The following is a 19,264-nucleotide window of genomic DNA, read 5'->3' as shown; positions in this document are numbered from 1 at the left end:
CTAACCGACTTCCACTTCCCATGGCTATTTCTTAAAACTTATTCGATTTTTCCTATCTCCCTAACCGACTTCCACTTCCCATGGCTCTTTCTTAAAACTTACGGTTTCTTGAAACCAAATGAAAGTGGAAGATAATTATCTTGCCCTAAATTATCTCAACTAAAATTACCCAGATGCAAATCGAATTTTATCACTCAGATATCCCTTTAATAACTCCACAATCTTCTCCCTGGGAAAGTTATAAATACATACAATCTACTCGAGCAAGAGTAGTTCAAGTTTATATTTCGAGTATATTATGTAATTTTGTATTTGTGTCTTCTTCTCTTAATTTTTCTTCTCTTAATTTTCCCATTGAGCTTAATTTTTCTTCTCTTAATTTTCCCATTGAGCAATAGCTATTCAAGTTGTACATAACATGTTTGTTAAAATAGCACACTCCCATTGATCTCTTTGTTTATTTCTCTTTTATTCTTTGATGTGTTCATGTTGTGTCTTCTTCTCCTGTTAATTTGACCTTGCCAAAAAATCATCAAAGTTGAATTTGGAAAAATTATCTCTCTCTTCTATTTCATTCTCCTTGCTTATAATTCCAAATAATTTTTTCAGGATTGCTTTATTGTTTGGTCCATGTTAATCTAAATCTTTTTATTTTATTGTTTTTCAGGATTGCTTCCTTCATTCACATATAGAGGCCAAACCTTACTTCTTCCAGCTTTTACTTCGTCTCTCCATCCCTCTGACCCACTTCTACTTCCCCTCCATCTTCTACCTTTTTGTTGCTTACTTGGTGCCTTTTTCGTTTTTCAGGTTCCATCTCTCTTCTCATATTTCATTCTCCTTGCTTACTTTTGTATCTTTTTAATTTTCGGGTCTCATATCTGAATGAAATTAGTAAGACACAAACTGTTTACACATAGACAACCTAAGAAATACACATAAATTGTAGATTATAGATTTAATATAAACTGTTTTAGACAACCTAAGAAATACACAAATTATAATTTTCGGTGTTTTAGACAACCTAAGAAATACACATAGATTATAGATTTACTATAAACTGTTTACACATAGACTATAGATTTACTATAATCTGTTTTAAGATAGTTCCCACTATTTTTTTTCTTATGATCACATAGTTAGAAATAAATATTCATTCAAGACAAAATATTAGATGTGAAAAGAGATGGGATGTACTTTTGAAAGATAACAAACAACAAATGATTTAGAGAGATTAATTCACTCTTTAAAGACCACAAAAACATATAATTTTATAGAAAGTCAGATTTATTCACTCTTCATAGAACTTTGAACAAATGAGTTTAAACAAAAAAAAAAGGACAATTTGCACTATCTTTCAACAACAACAAAAAAAATAATTTACACAATATATAGGGTGTTAGTCCAAGTTGGTGGCGCCTATCTTTTGGGTCTTAAATAATTTGACCCCTCACAGTAAATATTTTAAATATCGAAGGATAGAGAATAGATGGGGCGTGACAAATTCAAGGATGTTACATAAATAATAAATTAGAAACTGACATCTAAGTAACGGCCTCACCTATTAATGTGAATTTGAAGAGCCTGGGTGGAGATTAAATCATGCTTGAATACCTACATGAAGAGAAAAATAAGGGAGAGAAAGTAACGGGGGTGGTCTGTAACCCCTTCAAGATTCTTTTTTTCAATTCAATATACTTCTTTCTTTTCAAATTAGAAAAGGTCATTGAATTTTAGAGAATGTTAGCTATAAAAACACGACCAGAAAATGTCATAATTGACAAATAAAAATACATCAAATATGAATAGATCTTAATTACATTTATTGTTTATTTGGAGTACAATAACATTTATTGTTTATTTGGAGTACAATAAATAACATACTGAACATTCATTACCAATGAGAACCACAAAGATACATTCATTACCAATGAGAGCTACAGAGACTTAACCAGAAAATTGATGGTTCCATGATGGTTTAGCATCTTTAATCTATAAAAAGTAGAGATCATCAATGGATGGATTTCTTTTACTTAGATGAATTTAAATGCTATAAATTACACAGTGAGTTGAACAAAGAGAAGAGCATGATGGTTCCTTGAATGGGGTAGTTGTTGTAGGACATTGACACAAAGAGACATAATAACATTAGACTAAATTACCAACATAAAAATTAAAGAAAGGAGAGAATTAACTAATGGAAAAAAAGTTCTCTGAAATTAACAGAATACACAGTTAAAGAAAAAAACCAAAGAGAGATTCATGAAGAATTGAGAAAACATAGAGGACAACATGTAAGTGGAGAAAATTAAGGATAAGAAACAGTTACTCAACTAATTATTCGATCAAAACCACACGATAAAATCTGAGATTTAAAACTAACCGTGAGATAAAACAATAACCGTGTGCGAGTAGTTTTCTGAAAAACATGGGTGGTTCTGTGTACCCACATGTTTAATGGGTGGTTTTAACTACTAATCTGAATACGTGGGATGTGTCTTAGACGTTAGATTCAGAAACTCAAGATTATAATCTAACGGGCACGAATATCCAAAACATAAATCGACGGCCCTGCTAAAAAAAGATCATTGTGCTTTATATAATAGATAATAGATATTATAATCTCTTTCAGGTCAAGAAATACACATAAACTATTTTGTTTTAGATAACATATAGACTGTAGATTTATGTGTATTTAGGATAGTTCCCACTATTTTATTTTAGACTAAGAAATACACTACATATAGACTATAATCTATTTTAGGATAGTTCCCACTATTTTGTTTTATCGTGTGGTTTTGATCGAATATAAGATGTTGCAAAAAGAAAAATAACTTATAGGAAATACACATAGATTCTAGATTGTAGATTTATTATAATCTCTTTCATGTCAAAGAAAATAAATAACAAATTACAGATTTACATAGTTCTAATAAGTTCGGCAAAAGATTACAGATTTATGTATTAGTTTTCAAAGTCTTTACAACGTTTTGAGTTCTTGACTTTTTATTGAACTTATGGTAATATTTCTTTTATCTGACCAGACTTTCCATATTTTTTTTTTATCCAGGTGAAGTTTCATAGTACACGATTCTTTTGATTAAGTTACAAATTTTAGTGTAATTCTTTATCTTTCTTCTTATATTGCATTCTCTTTGCTTACATGCACATCTAACAATAAATATGTTGTTTTTCAGGATTGATTTCTTCTCTTTTTTATTTCTCTATACTATCACCATAGACTATTGTTTAGTTTAGTTCTTTTTTTGTATTTATTTATTTGGGAAGCAAACTATATAATTCTGTTTTAGTTGTTATTAGAATATCAAAGAACTCAACAAGGTTAGGATCGAGTTCTTTGGTAAGGACTCTTGAAATGTTCACATTAGTTGTCTCCATTTATTGTGTTGAACTTTTTTCAAATTTATATTTGGAAATTCGAAGCTTTCATATAAATTGCTAAACTGCAGGTTTTTCCTTATATATGGCGTCTCATCAACATCATACTCATGACTCGCCAGATGAAGATGCCGCTTTAGAAGTATGACAATTACACTTTCTTACCAAATCATGAATTATACTTATAAAATTAATCCTATTTATATATCATTTTCCAAATTGTAGACTCGAACTATAGGCCAACGTAATCGTCGTACAAGAGAGCGTTCGACACGTTTACATGAAAGAAATTTGGTTGCTAATCAACCAAGTTTTTCTGACGAAGAGATTTCTTCTGAGCATGGAGTTGAACAACTCAATGTAACTACATTTAAACTTTAACCAGCCTATTACTATGTATTATTTTTTACTAATTTATTTTTAATATTACAGAATCGAACTATAGCCCAACGCAATCGTCGTGCAAGAGAGCGTTCTGCACGTTTAGACGAAACAAATTCGTTTGCTAATCAACCAAGTTTTCTTGATACTGAGATCTCCTCTGAGCGTCGAGTTGAACAACTTAATGTAACTACATCTAAACTTTAACCCGCCTATTACTATGTATTATTTTTTTACTAATTTATTTTTAATATTACAGAATCGAACTATAGCCCAGCGCATTCGTCGTGCAAGAGAGCGTTCCGCAAGTATAGGGTTAGAAAGAAATTTGATTGCTAATCAACCAAGTTTTCCTAACAAAGAGATCTCCTCTGAGCGTGGAGTTGAACAACTCAATGTAACTTCATTTACTCTTTCATCCGCCTATTACTATGTATTATTTTTTACTAATTTTTTTTTAAAAATATTTCAGAATCGAGCTATAGCTCAGCGCAATCGTCGTGCAAGAGAACGTTCTGCACGTTTAGATGAAAGAAATTCAGTTGTTAATCAACCAAATGTTCATGATGAGGAAACCTCTTCTGATTATGGAGTTGAACAACTCAATGTAACTTTCTAACCCTATGATGCAAATTACAAAATATATTGTTTGATTTTTATAAAAGTATTTTTTAATGATGTAGAACCAAACTATTGCACAACGCAATCGACGTGCAAGAGAGCGTTTGACCCGTTTCGGTGAAGGAAGTTCAAATACTATTAATGTAGCTCCTAAAGTATGTTCTGAAAATCAAAATGAGACTCATGTCGTAAGTACCACTAATTTTATATCAAACACTCTATCCATGTATATATTGTAAATAATAATGTATGATTTTTATGTGTTTTGTAGAATGAAAGTATAGCACAACGTATTCCCCGTTTAGGAGATCATTTGACCCGTTTGGATGAAGGAACTTCATCTGCTACTCAGTCAAATGTCCCTGAAGTATCTCTCCTAAATGAAAATGATGTAGTTGTTCTATTGACATATTCTCTTATATTTTGTCAAGTTATAAATATTAGAAAATTTTGTGATGATTCGTGTATCTTAATCTTTTTAATAGAATCATACAATATCAGAACACGAGCGCCTTCAAATAGAGCAATCACGTCTGCGAAAAGAGAAATGGGTGGCACAACCAGATGTAAGTACAAATTGTTGAATTTTTACTTCTTTTATTTATTTCAATTTTTTTTTTATCTTTTTAACTTGATATTCATTATTAAAAGGTAAGATATTGCCTATATAAATCTTATTTGTTTTTAACTTTTGGATAATAATTTCAACAAAAAATTATTATCCAAAAAAAATTTGTTTTGGATAATATAAAATAATTTGTTTTTGGATAATAATTTTCAGTAGATCCCTCTTGGCTAACGCCGTTGTGGTTTATTACGTCCCGATTTTACGACAAAAGTGCTTTCGAGCATTCTCCGAGTATGCGTATAACGTGGAATCTATTTTGTGAGTTCACATCAAGTTGAGTGGAGCTTACCCAAGAAGTTGTATTTCCTTATTATTTTGTGTAATTAATTTGTTCTACTATGAAGATAAAAGAATCAGTCCATGTTATTTACAAATATAACTAACCAAATCCCGGGAGAGAGGAAATTAATGTCATATGTTTGAGTCTTTTTTTTTTGCATTTATTTCATTTATATGATATTTTTTGCTCTTTCGAAAAAAAAAAAAAATCTTTCTTTCTAAGTTATTGAATATATTGTGTTCCTTTATTAGTTGTTATGTGGTTTAAGAATATTTTTGTACTTGCATATGTAAAAAGCTCTTTTTTTTTCTACTTTCAATTCCTGTACAAGTTTTGTATGTATTTTTTTCCTCTCTCCCTAACCGACTTCCAGTTTCCATGACTCTTTCTTAAAACTTACGGTTTCTTGAAACTAAATGAAAGTGGAAGATAATTATCTTGCCCTAAATTATCTCAACTAAAATTAGTTATTAAGGTCATTTGACATGTTTCAAAAAAAAAAAAAAACAGGACATTTAACATATAATTTATCCTAAGAATGGTCGTGGGTGAAGTGAAGACCCCTATTCCATTCAACAAAAAAAAAAAAATCCTTATTCAATTTTTCCTCTCTCCCTAACCGACTTCCACTTCCCATGGCTATTTCTTAAAACTTATTCGATTTTTCCTATCTCCCTAACCGACTTCCACTTCCCATGGCTCTTTCTTAAAACTTACGGTTTCTTGAAACCAAATGAAAGTGGAAGATAATTATCTTGCCCTAAATTATCTCAACTAAAATTACCCAGATGCAAATCGAATTTTATCACTCAGATATCCCTTTAATAACTCCACAATCTTCTCCCTGGGAAAGTTATAAATACATACAATCTACTCGAGCAAGAGTAGTTCAAGTTTATATTTCGAGTATATTATGTAATTTTGTATTTGTGTCTTCTTCTCTTAATTTTTCTTCTCTTAATTTTCCCATTGAGCTTAATTTTTCTTCTCTTAATTTTCCCATTGAGCAATAGCTATTCAAGTTGTACATAACATGTTTGTTAAAATAGCACACTCCCATTGATCTCTTTGTTTATTTCTCTTTTATTCTTTGATGTGTTCATGTTGTGTCTTCTTCTCCTGTTAATTTGACCTTGCCAAAAAATCATCAAAGTTGAATTTGGAAAAATTATCTCTCTCTTCTATTTCATTCTCCTTGCTTATAATTCCAAATAATTTTTTCAGGATTGCTTTATTGTTTGGTCCATGTTAATCTAAATCTTTTTATTTTATTGTTTTTCAGGATTGCTTCCTTCATTCACATATAGAGGCCAAACCTTACTTCTTCCAGCTTTTACTTCGTCTCTCCATCCCTCTGACCCACTTCTACTTCCCCTCCATCTTCTACCTTTTTGTTGCTTACTTGGTGCCTTTTTCGTTTTTCAGGTTCCATCTCTCTTCTCATATTTCATTCTCCTTGCTTACTTTTGTATCTTTTTAATTTTCGGGTCTCATATCTGAATGAAATTAGTAAGACACAAACTGTTTACACATAGACAACCTAAGAAATACACATAAATTGTAGATTATAGATTTAATATAAACTGTTTTAGACAACCTAAGAAATACACAAATTATAATTTTCGGTGTTTTAGACAACCTAAGAAATACACATAGATTATAGATTTACTATAAACTGTTTACACATAGACTATAGATTTACTATAATCTGTTTTAAGATAGTTCCCACTATTTTTTTTCTTATGATCACATAGTTAGAAATAAATATTCATTCAAGACAAAATATTAGATGTGAAAAGAGATGGGATGTACTTTTGAAAGATAACAAACAACAAATGATTTAGAGAGATTAATTCACTCTTTAAAGACCACAAAAACATATAATTTTATAGAAAGTCAGATTTATTCACTCTTCATAGAACTTTGAACAAATGAGTTTAAACAAAAAAAAAAGGACAATTTGCACTATCTTTCAACAACAACAAAAAAAATAATTTACACAATATATAGGGTGTTAGTCCAAGTTGGTGGCGCCTATCTTTTGGGTCTTAAATAATTTGACCCCTCACAGTAAATATTTTAAATATCGAAGGATAGAGAATAGATGGGGCGTGACAAATTCAAGGATGTTACATAAATAATAAATTAGAAACTGACATCTAAGTAACGGCCTCACCTATTAATGTGAATTTGAAGAGCCTGGGTGGAGATTAAATCATGCTTGAATACCTACATGAAGAGAAAAATAAGGGAGAGAAAGTAACGGGGGTGGTCTGTAACCCCTTCAAGATTCTTTTTTTCAATTCAATATACTTCTTTCTTTTCAAATTAGAAAAGGTCATTGAATTTTAGAGAATGTTAGCTATAAAAACACGACCAGAAAATGTCATAATTGACAAATAAAAATACATCAAATATGAATAGATCTTAATTACATTTATTGTTTATTTGGAGTACAATAACATTTATTGTTTATTTGGAGTACAATAAATAACATACTGAACATTCATTACCAATGAGAACCACAAAGATACATTCATTACCAATGAGAGCTACAGAGACTTAACCAGAAAATTGATGGTTCCATGATGGTTTAGCATCTTTAATCTATAAAAAGTAGAGATCATCAATGGATGGATTTCTTTTACTTAGATGAATTTAAATGCTATAAATTACACAGTGAGTTGAACAAAGAGAAGAGCATGATGGTTCCTTGAATGGGGTAGTTGTTGTAGGACATTGACACAAAGAGACATAATAACATTAGACTAAATTACCAACATAAAAATTAAAGAAAGGAGAGAATTAACTAATGGAAAAAAAGTTCTCTGAAATTAACAGAATACACAGTTAAAGAAAAAAACCAAAGAGAGATTCATGAAGAATTGAGAAAACATAGAGGACAACATGTAAGTGGAGAAAATTAAGGATAAGAAACAGTTACTCAACTAATTATTCGATCAAAACCACACGATAAAATCTGAGATTTAAAACTAACCGTGAGATAAAACAATAACCGTGTGCGAGTAGTTTTCTGAAAAACATGGGTGGTTCTGTGTACCCACATGTTTAATGGGTGGTTTTAACTACTAATCTGAATACGTGGGATGTGTCTTAGACGTTAGATTCAGAAACTCAAGATTATAATCTAACGGGCACGAATATCCAAAACATAAATCGACGGCCCTGCTAAAAAAAGATCATTGTGCTTTATATAATAGATAATAGATATTATAATCTCTTTCAGGTCAAGAAATACACATAAACTATTTTGTTTTAGATAACATATAGACTGTAGATTTATGTGTATTTAGGATAGTTCCCACTATTTTATTTTAGACTAAGAAATACACTACATATAGACTATAATCTATTTTAGGATAGTTCCCACTATTTTGTTTTATCGTGTGGTTTTGATCGAATATAAGATGTTGCAAAAAGAAAAATAACTTATAGGAAATACACATAGATTCTAGATTGTAGATTTATTATAATCTCTTTCATGTCAAAGAAAATAAATAACAAATTACAGATTTACATAGTTCTAATAAGTTCGGCAAAAGATTACAGATTTATGTATTAGTTTTCAAAGTCTTTACAACGTTTTGAGTTCTTGACTTTTTATTGAACTTATGGTAATATTTCTTTTATCTGACCAGACTTTCCATATTTTTTTTTTATCCAGGTGAAGTTTCATAGTACACGATTCTTTTGATTAAGTTACAAATTTTAGTGTAATTCTTTATCTTTCTTCTTATATTGCATTCTCTTTGCTTACATGCACATCTAACAATAAATATGTTGTTTTTCAGGATTGATTTCTTCTCTTTTTTATTTCTCTATACTATCACCATAGACTATTGTTTAGTTTAGTTCTTTTTTTGTATTTATTTATTTGGGAAGCAAACTATATAATTCTGTTTTAGTTGTTATTAGAATATCAAAGAACTCAACAAGGTTAGGATCGAGTTCTTTGGTAAGGACTCTTGAAATGTTCACATTAGTTGTCTCCATTTATTGTGTTGAACTTTTTTCAAATTTATATTTGGAAATTCGAAGCTTTCATATAAATTGCTAAACTGCAGGTTTTTCCTTATATATGGCGTCTCATCAACATCATACTCATGACTCGCCAGATGAAGATGCCGCTTTAGAAGTATGACAATTACACTTTCTTACCAAATCATGAATTATACTTATAAAATTAATCCTATTTATATATCATTTTCCAAATTGTAGACTCGAACTATAGGCCAACGTAATCGTCGTACAAGAGAGCGTTCGACACGTTTACATGAAAGAAATTTGGTTGCTAATCAACCAAGTTTTTCTGACGAAGAGATTTCTTCTGAGCATGGAGTTGAACAACTCAATGTAACTACATTTAAACTTTAACCAGCCTATTACTATGTATTATTTTTTACTAATTTATTTTTAATATTACAGAATCGAACTATAGCCCAACGCAATCGTCGTGCAAGAGAGCGTTCTGCACGTTTAGACGAAACAAATTCGTTTGCTAATCAACCAAGTTTTCTTGATACTGAGATCTCCTCTGAGCGTCGAGTTGAACAACTTAATGTAACTACATCTAAACTTTAACCCGCCTATTACTATGTATTATTTTTTTACTAATTTATTTTTAATATTACAGAATCGAACTATAGCCCAGCGCATTCGTCGTGCAAGAGAGCGTTCCGCAAGTATAGGGTTAGAAAGAAATTTGATTGCTAATCAACCAAGTTTTCCTAACAAAGAGATCTCCTCTGAGCGTGGAGTTGAACAACTCAATGTAACTTCATTTACTCTTTCATCCGCCTATTACTATGTATTATTTTTTACTAATTTTTTTTTAAAAATATTTCAGAATCGAGCTATAGCTCAGCGCAATCGTCGTGCAAGAGAACGTTCTGCACGTTTAGATGAAAGAAATTCAGTTGTTAATCAACCAAATGTTCATGATGAGGAAACCTCTTCTGATTATGGAGTTGAACAACTCAATGTAACTTTCTAACCCTATGATGCAAATTACAAAATATATTGTTTGATTTTTATAAAAGTATTTTTTAATGATGTAGAACCAAACTATTGCACAACGCAATCGACGTGCAAGAGAGCGTTTGACCCGTTTCGGTGAAGGAAGTTCAAATACTATTAATGTAGCTCCTAAAGTATGTTCTGAAAATCAAAATGAGACTCATGTCGTAAGTACCACTAATTTTATATCAAACACTCTATCCATGTATATATTGTAAATAATAATGTATGATTTTTATGTGTTTTGTAGAATGAAAGTATAGCACAACGTATTCCCCGTTTAGGAGATCATTTGACCCGTTTGGATGAAGGAACTTCATCTGCTACTCAGTCAAATGTCCCTGAAGTATCTCTCCTAAATGAAAATGATGTAGTTGTTCTATTGACATATTCTCTTATATTTTGTCAAGTTATAAATATTAGAAAATTTTGTGATGATTCGTGTATCTTAATCTTTTTAATAGAATCATACAATATCAGAACACGAGCGCCTTCAAATAGAGCAATCACGTCTGCGAAAAGAGAAATGGGTGGCACAACCAGATGTAAGTACAAATTGTTGAATTTTTACTTCTTTTATTTATTTCAATTTTTTTTTTATCTTTTTAACTTGATATTCATTATTAAAAGGTAAGATATTGCCTATATAAATCTTATTTGTTTTTAACTTTTGGATAATAATTTCAACAAAAAATTATTATCCAAAAAAAATTTGTTTTGGATAATATAAAATAATTTGTTTTTGGATAATAATTTTCAGTAGATCCCTCTTGGCTAACGCCGTTGTGGTTTATTACGTCCCGATTTTACGACAAAAGTGCTTTCGAGCATTCTCCGAGTATGCGTATAACGTGGAATCTATTTTGTGAGTTCACATCAAGTTGAGTGGAGCTTACCCAAGAAGTTGTATTTCCTTATTATTTTGTGTAATTAATTTGTTCTACTATGAAGATAAAAGAATCAGTCCATGTTATTTACAAATATAACTAACCAAATCCCGGGAGAGAGGAAATTAATGTCATATGTTTGAGTCTTTTTTTTTTGCATTTATTTCATTTATATGATATTTTTTGCTCTTTCGAAAAAAAAAAAAAATCTTTCTTTCTAAGTTATTGAATATATTGTGTTCCTTTATTAGTTGTTATGTGGTTTAAGAATATTTTTGTACTTGCATATGTAAAAAGCTCTTTTTTTTTCTACTTTCAATTCCTGTACAAGTTTTGTATGTATTTTTTTCCTCTCTCCCTAACCGACTTCCAGTTTCCATGACTCTTTCTTAAAACTTACGGTTTCTTGAAACTAAATGAAAGTGGAAGATAATTATCTTGCCCTAAATTATCTCAACTAAAATTAGTTATTAAGGTCATTTGACATGTTTCAAAAAAAAAAAAAAACAGGACATTTAACATATAATTTATCCTAAGAATGGTCGTGGGTGAAGTGAAGACCCCTATTCCATTCAACAAAAAAAAAAAAATCCTTATTCAATTTTTCCTCTCTCCCTAACCGACTTCCACTTCCCATGGCTATTTCTTAAAACTTATTCGATTTTTCCTATCTCCCTAACCGACTTCCACTTCCCATGGCTCTTTCTTAAAACTTACGGTTTCTTGAAACCAAATGAAAGTGGAAGATAATTATCTTGCCCTAAATTATCTCAACTAAAATTACCCAGATGCAAATCGAATTTTATCACTCAGATATCCCTTTAATAACTCCACAATCTTCTCCCTGGGAAAGTTATAAATACATACAATCTACTCGAGCAAGAGTAGTTCAAGTTTATATTTCGAGTATATTATGTAATTTTGTATTTGTGTCTTCTTCTCTTAATTTTTCTTCTCTTAATTTTCCCATTGAGCTTAATTTTTCTTCTCTTAATTTTCCCATTGAGCAATAGCTATTCAAGTTGTACATAACATGTTTGTTAAAATAGCACACTCCCATTGATCTCTTTGTTTATTTCTCTTTTATTCTTTGATGTGTTCATGTTGTGTCTTCTTCTCCTGTTAATTTGACCTTGCCAAAAAATCATCAAAGTTGAATTTGGAAAAATTATCTCTCTCTTCTATTTCATTCTCCTTGCTTATAATTCCAAATAATTTTTTCAGGATTGCTTTATTGTTTGGTCCATGTTAATCTAAATCTTTTTATTTTATTGTTTTTCAGGATTGCTTCCTTCATTCACATATAGAGGCCAAACCTTACTTCTTCCAGCTTTTACTTCGTCTCTCCATCCCTCTGACCCACTTCTACTTCCCCTCCATCTTCTACCTTTTTGTTGCTTACTTGGTGCCTTTTTCGTTTTTCAGGTTCCATCTCTCTTCTCATATTTCATTCTCCTTGCTTACTTTTGTATCTTTTTAATTTTCGGGTCTCATATCTGAATGAAATTAGTAAGACACAAACTGTTTACACATAGACAACCTAAGAAATACACATAAATTGTAGATTATAGATTTAATATAAACTGTTTTAGACAACCTAAGAAATACACAAATTATAATTTTCGGTGTTTTAGACAACCTAAGAAATACACATAGATTATAGATTTACTATAAACTGTTTACACATAGACTATAGATTTACTATAATCTGTTTTAAGATAGTTCCCACTATTTTTTTTCTTATGATCACATAGTTAGAAATAAATATTCATTCAAGACAAAATATTAGATGTGAAAAGAGATGGGATGTACTTTTGAAAGATAACAAACAACAAATGATTTAGAGAGATTAATTCACTCTTTAAAGACCACAAAAACATATAATTTTATAGAAAGTCAGATTTATTCACTCTTCATAGAACTTTGAACAAATGAGTTTAAACAAAAAAAAAAGGACAATTTGCACTATCTTTCAACAACAACAAAAAAAATAATTTACACAATATATAGGGTGTTAGTCCAAGTTGGTGGCGCCTATCTTTTGGGTCTTAAATAATTTGACCCCTCACAGTAAATATTTTAAATATCGAAGGATAGAGAATAGATGGGGCGTGACAAATTCAAGGATGTTACATAAATAATAAATTAGAAACTGACATCTAAGTAACGGCCTCACCTATTAATGTGAATTTGAAGAGCCTGGGTGGAGATTAAATCATGCTTGAATACCTACATGAAGAGAAAAATAAGGGAGAGAAAGTAACGGGGGTGGTCTGTAACCCCTTCAAGATTCTTTTTTTCAATTCAATATACTTCTTTCTTTTCAAATTAGAAAAGGTCATTGAATTTTAGAGAATGTTAGCTATAAAAACACGACCAGAAAATGTCATAATTGACAAATAAAAATACATCAAATATGAATAGATCTTAATTACATTTATTGTTTATTTGGAGTACAATAACATTTATTGTTTATTTGGAGTACAATAAATAACATACTGAACATTCATTACCAATGAGAACCACAAAGATACATTCATTACCAATGAGAGCTACAGAGACTTAACCAGAAAATTGATGGTTCCATGATGGTTTAGCATCTTTAATCTATAAAAAGTAGAGATCATCAATGGATGGATTTCTTTTACTTAGATGAATTTAAATGCTATAAATTACACAGTGAGTTGAACAAAGAGAAGAGCATGATGGTTCCTTGAATGGGGTAGTTGTTGTAGGACATTGACACAAAGAGACATAATAACATTAGACTAAATTACCAACATAAAAATTAAAGAAAGGAGAGAATTAACTAATGGAAAAAAAGTTCTCTGAAATTAACAGAATACACAGTTAAAGAAAAAAACCAAAGAGAGATTCATGAAGAATTGAGAAAACATAGAGGACAACATGTAAGTGGAGAAAATTAAGGATAAGAAACAGTTACTCAACTAATTATTCGATCAAAACCACACGATAAAATCTGAGATTTAAAACTAACCGTGAGATAAAACAATAACCGTGTGCGAGTAGTTTTCTGAAAAACATGGGTGGTTCTGTGTACCCACATGTTTAATGGGTGGTTTTAACTACTAATCTGAATACGTGGGATGTGTCTTAGACGTTAGATTCAGAAACTCAAGATTATAATCTAACGGGCACGAATATCCAAAACATAAATCGACGGCCCTGCTAAAAAAAGATCATTGTGCTTTATATAATAGATAATAGATATTATAATCTCTTTCAGGTCAAGAAATACACATAAACTATTTTGTTTTAGATAACATATAGACTGTAGATTTATGTGTATTTAGGATAGTTCCCACTATTTTATTTTAGACTAAGAAATACACTACATATAGACTATAATCTATTTTAGGATAGTTCCCACTATTTTGTTTTATCGTGTGGTTTTGATCGAATATAAGATGTTGCAAAAAGAAAAATAACTTATAGGAAATACACATAGATTCTAGATTGTAGATTTATTATAATCTCTTTCATGTCAAAGAAAATAAATAACAAATTACAGATTTACATAGTTCTAATAAGTTCGGCAAAAGATTACAGATTTATGTATTAGTTTTCAAAGTCTTTACAACGTTTTGAGTTCTTGACTTTTTATTGAACTTATGGTAATATTTCTTTTATCTGACCAGACTTTCCATATTTTTTTTTTATCCAGGTGAAGTTTCATAGTACACGATTCTTTTGATTAAGTTACAAATTTTAGTGTAATTCTTTATCTTTCTTCTTATATTGCATTCTCTTTGCTTACATGCACATCTAACAATAAATATGTTGTTTTTCAGGATTGATTTCTTCTCTTTTTTATTTCTCTATACTATCACCATAGACTATTGTTTAGTTTAGTTCTTTTTTTGTATTTATTTATTTGGGAAGCAAACTATATAATTCTGTTTTAGTTGTTATTAGAATATCAAAGAACTCAACAAGGTTAGGATCGAGTTCTTTGGTAAGGACTCTTGAAATGTTCACATTAGTTGTCTCCATTTATTGTGTTGAACTTTTTTCAAATTTATATTTGGAAATTCGAAGCTTTCATATAAATTGCTAAACTGCAGGTTTTTCCTTATATATGGCGTCTCATCAACATCATACTCATGACTCGCCAGATGAAGATGCCGCTTTAGAAGTATGACAATTACACTTTCTTACCAAATCATGAATTATACTTATAAAATTAATCCTATTTATATATCATTTTCCAAATTGTAGACTCGAACTATAGGCCAACGTAATCGTCGTACAAGAGAGCGTTCGACACGTTTACATGAAAGAAATTTGGTTGCTAATCAACCAAGTTTTTCTGACGAAGAGATTTCTTCTGAGCATGGAGTTGAACAACTCAATGTAACTACATTTAAACTTTAACCAGCCTATTACTATGTATTATTTTTTACTAATTTATTTTTAATATTACAGAATCGAACTATAGCCCAACGCAATCGTCGTGCAAGAGAGCGTTCTGCACGTTTAGACGAAACAAATTCGTTTGCTAATCAACCAAGTTTTCTTGATACTGAGATCTCCTCTGAGCGTCGAGTTGAACAACTTAATGTAACTACATCTAAACTTTAACCCGCCTATTACTATGTATTATTTTTTTACTAATTTATTTTTAATATTACAGAATCGAACTATAGCCCAGCGCATTCGTCGTGCAAGAGAGCGTTCCGCAAGTATAGGGTTAGAAAGAAATTTGATTGCTAATCAACCAAGTTTTCCTAACAAAGAGATCTCCTCTGAGCGTGGAGTTGAACAACTCAATGTAACTTCATTTACTCTTTCATCCGCCTATTACTATGTATTATTTTTTACTAATTTTTTTTTAAAAATATTTCAGAATCGAGCTATAGCTCAGCGCAATCGTCGTGCAAGAGAACGTTCTGCACGTTTAGATGAAAGAAATTCAGTTGTTAATCAACCAAATGTTCATGATGAGGAAACCTCTTCTGATTATGGAGTTGAACAACTCAATGTAACTTTCTAACCCTATGATGCAAATTACAAAATATATTGTTTGATTTTTATAAAAGTATTTTTTAATGATGTAGAACCAAACTATTGCACAACGCAATCGACGTGCAAGAGAGCGTTTGACCCGTTTCGGTGAAGGAAGTTCAAATACTATTAATGTAGCTCCTAAAGTATGTTCTGAAAATCAAAATGAGACTCATGTCGTAAGTACCACTAATTTTATATCAAACACTCTATCCATGTATATATTGTAAATAATAATGTATGATTTTTATGTGTTTTGTAGAATGAAAGTATAGCACAACGTATTCCCCGTTTAGGAGATCATTTGACCCGTTTGGATGAAGGAACTTCATCTGCTACTCAGTCAAATGTCCCTGAAGTATCTCTCCTAAATGAAAATGATGTAGTTGTTCTATTGACATATTCTCTTATATTTTGTCAAGTTATAAATATTAGAAAATTTTGTGATGATTCGTGTATCTTAATCTTTTTAATAGAATCATACAATATCAGAACACGAGCGCCTTCAAATAGAGCAATCACGTCTGCGAAAAGAGAAATGGGTGGCACAACCAGATGTAAGTACAAATTGTTGAATTTTTACTTCTTTTATTTATTTCAATTTTTTTTTTATCTTTTTAACTTGATATTCATTATTAAAAGGTAAGATATTGCCTATATAAATCTTATTTGTTTTTAACTTTTGGATAATAATTTCAACAAAAAATTATTATCCAAAAAAAATTTGTTTTGGATAATATAAAATAATTTGTTTTTGGATAATAATTTTCAGTAGATCCCTCTTGGCTAACGCCGTTGTGGTTTATTACGTCCCGATTTTACGACAAAAGTGCTTTCGAGCATTCTCCGAGTATGCGTATAACGTGGAATCTATTTTGTGAGTTCACATCAAGTTGAGTGGAGCTTACCCAAGAAGTTGTATTTCCTTATTATTTTGTGTAATTAATTTGTTCTACTATGAAGATAAAAGAATCAGTCCATGTTATTTACAAATATAACTAACCAAATCCCGGGAGAGAGGAAATTAATGTCATATGTTTGAGTCTTTTTTTTTTGCATTTATTTCATTTATATGATATTTTTTGCTCTTTCGAAAAAAAAAAAAAATCTTTCTTTCTAAGTTATTGAATATATTGTGTTCCTTTATTAGTTGTTATGTGGTTTAAGAATATTTTTGTACTTGCATATGTAAAAAGCTCTTTTTTTTTCTACTTTCAATTCCTGTACAAGTTTTGTATGTATTTTTTTCCTCTCTCCCTAACCGACTTCCAGTTTCCATGACTCTTTCTTAAAACTTACGGTTTCTTGAAACTAAATGAAAGTGGAAGATAATTATCTTGCCCTAAATTATCTCAACTAAAATTAGTTATTAAGGTCATTTGACATGTTTCAAAAAAAAAAAAAACAGGACATTTAACATATAATTTATCCTAAGAATGGTCGTGGGTGAAGTGAAGACCCCTATTCCATTCAACAAAAAAAAAAAAATCCTTATTCAATTTTTCCTCTCTCCCTAACCGACTTCCACTTCCCATGGCTATTTCTTAAAACTTATTCGATTTTTCCTATCTCCCTAACCGACTTCCACTTCCCATGGCTCTTTCTTAAAACTTACGGTTTCTTGAAACCAAATGAAAGTGGAAGATAATTATCTTGCCCTAAATTATCTCAACTAAAATTACCCAGATGCAAATCGAATTTTATCACTCAGATATCCCTTTAATAACTCCACAATCTTCTCCCTGGGAAAGTTATAAATACATACAATCTACTCGAGCAAGAGTAGTTCAAGTTTATATTTCGAGTATATTATGTAATTTTGTATTTGTGTCTTCTTCTCTTAATTTTTCTTCTCTTAATTTTCCCATTGAGCTTAATTTTTCTTCTCTTAATTTTCCCATTGAGCAATAGCTATTCAAGTTGTACATAACATGTTTGTTAAAATAGCACACTCCCATTGATCTCTTTGTTTATTTCTCTTTTATTCTTTGATGTGTTCATGTTGTGTCTTCTTCTCCTGTTAATTTGACCTTGCCAAAAAATCATCAAAGTTGAATTTGGAAAAATTATCTCTCTCTTCTATTTCATTCTCCTTGCTTATAATTCCAAATAATTTTTTCAGGATTGCTTTATTGTTTGGTCCATGTTAATCTAAATCTTTTTATTTTATTGTTTTTCAGGATTGCTTCCTTCATTCACATATAGAGGCCAAACCTTACTTCTTCCAGCTTTTACTTCGTCTCTCCATCCCTCTGACCCACTTCTACTTCCCCTCCATCTTCTACCTTTTTGTTGCTTACTTGGTGCCTTTTTCGTTTTTCAGGTTCCATCTCTCTTCTCATATTTCATTCTCCTTGCTTACTTTTGTATCTTTTTAATTTTCGGGTCTCATATCTGAATGAAATTAGTAAGACACAAACTGTTTACACATAGACAACCTAAGAAATACACATAAATTGTAGATTATAGATTTAATATAAACTGTTTTAGACAACCTAAGAAATACACAAATTATAATTTTCGGTGTTTTAGACAACCTAAGAAATACACATAGATTATAGATTTACTATAAACTGTTTACACATAGACTATAGATTTACTATAATCTGTTTTAAGATAGTTCCCACTATTTTTTTTCTTATGATCACATAGTTAGAAATAAATATTCATTCAAGACAAAATATTAGATGTGAAAAGAGATGGGATGTACTTTTGAAAGATAACAAACAACAAATGATTTAGAGAGATTAATTCACTCTTTAAAGACCACAAAAACATATAATTTTATAGAAAGTCAGATTTATTCACTCTTCATAGAACTTTGAACAAATGAGTTTAAACAAAAAAAAAAGGACAATTTGCACTATCTTTCAACAACAACAAAAAAAATAATTTACACAATATATAGGGTGTTAGTCCAAGTTGGTGGCGCCTATCTTTTGGGTCTTAAATAATTTGACCCCTCACAGTAAATATTTTAAATATCGAAGGATAGAGAATAGATGG

General features: G+C 30.3%; 3 protein-coding genes across 3 annotated transcripts; all 3 read left to right on the top strand.

The window, feature by feature from the left end:
* Nucleotides 1-1,674: 1,674 nt before the first annotated feature.
* Nucleotides 1,675-5,067, top strand: LOC147544799 (uncharacterized). Its single transcript, XM_086637566.1, has 7 exons — nucleotides 1,675-3,541; nucleotides 3,625-3,759; nucleotides 3,832-3,966; nucleotides 4,040-4,177; nucleotides 4,253-4,387; nucleotides 4,464-4,589; nucleotides 4,673-5,067. The coding sequence occupies exons 1-7, from the start codon at nucleotides 3,485-3,487 to the stop codon at nucleotides 5,054-5,056; spliced, it is 1,110 nt and encodes a 369-aa protein (XP_086493692.1). The 5' UTR covers nucleotides 1,675-3,484; the 3' UTR covers nucleotides 5,057-5,067.
* A 2,531-nt stretch (nucleotides 5,068-7,598) lies between these two features.
* LOC147544798 (uncharacterized) lies at nucleotides 7,599-10,991 on the top strand. The gene is made up of 7 exons (XM_086637558.1): nucleotides 7,599-9,465; nucleotides 9,549-9,683; nucleotides 9,756-9,890; nucleotides 9,964-10,101; nucleotides 10,177-10,311; nucleotides 10,388-10,513; nucleotides 10,597-10,991. The coding sequence occupies exons 1-7, from the start codon at nucleotides 9,409-9,411 to the stop codon at nucleotides 10,978-10,980; spliced, it is 1,110 nt and encodes a 369-aa protein (XP_086493684.1). The 5' UTR covers nucleotides 7,599-9,408; the 3' UTR covers nucleotides 10,981-10,991.
* Nucleotides 10,992-13,522: 2,531 nt separating this feature from the next.
* On the top strand, nucleotides 13,523-16,915 carry LOC147544797 (uncharacterized). Its single transcript, XM_086637556.1, has 7 exons — nucleotides 13,523-15,389; nucleotides 15,473-15,607; nucleotides 15,680-15,814; nucleotides 15,888-16,025; nucleotides 16,101-16,235; nucleotides 16,312-16,437; nucleotides 16,521-16,915. The coding sequence occupies exons 1-7, from the start codon at nucleotides 15,333-15,335 to the stop codon at nucleotides 16,902-16,904; spliced, it is 1,110 nt and encodes a 369-aa protein (XP_086493682.1). The 5' UTR covers nucleotides 13,523-15,332; the 3' UTR covers nucleotides 16,905-16,915.
* Nucleotides 16,916-19,264: the final 2,349 nt, after the last annotated feature.

Source organism: Eschscholzia californica, unplaced genomic scaffold (genome assembly GCF_041429995.1).
Source record: "Eschscholzia californica isolate CP2 unplaced genomic scaffold, dmEscCali1.0.p SCAF_4, whole genome shotgun sequence".
NCBI lineage: Eukaryota > Viridiplantae > Streptophyta > Magnoliopsida > Ranunculales > Papaveraceae > Eschscholzia > Eschscholzia californica.
Note: the sequence above shows the minus strand (reverse complement) of the source record. Positions and strands in the feature narration are given on the sequence as shown.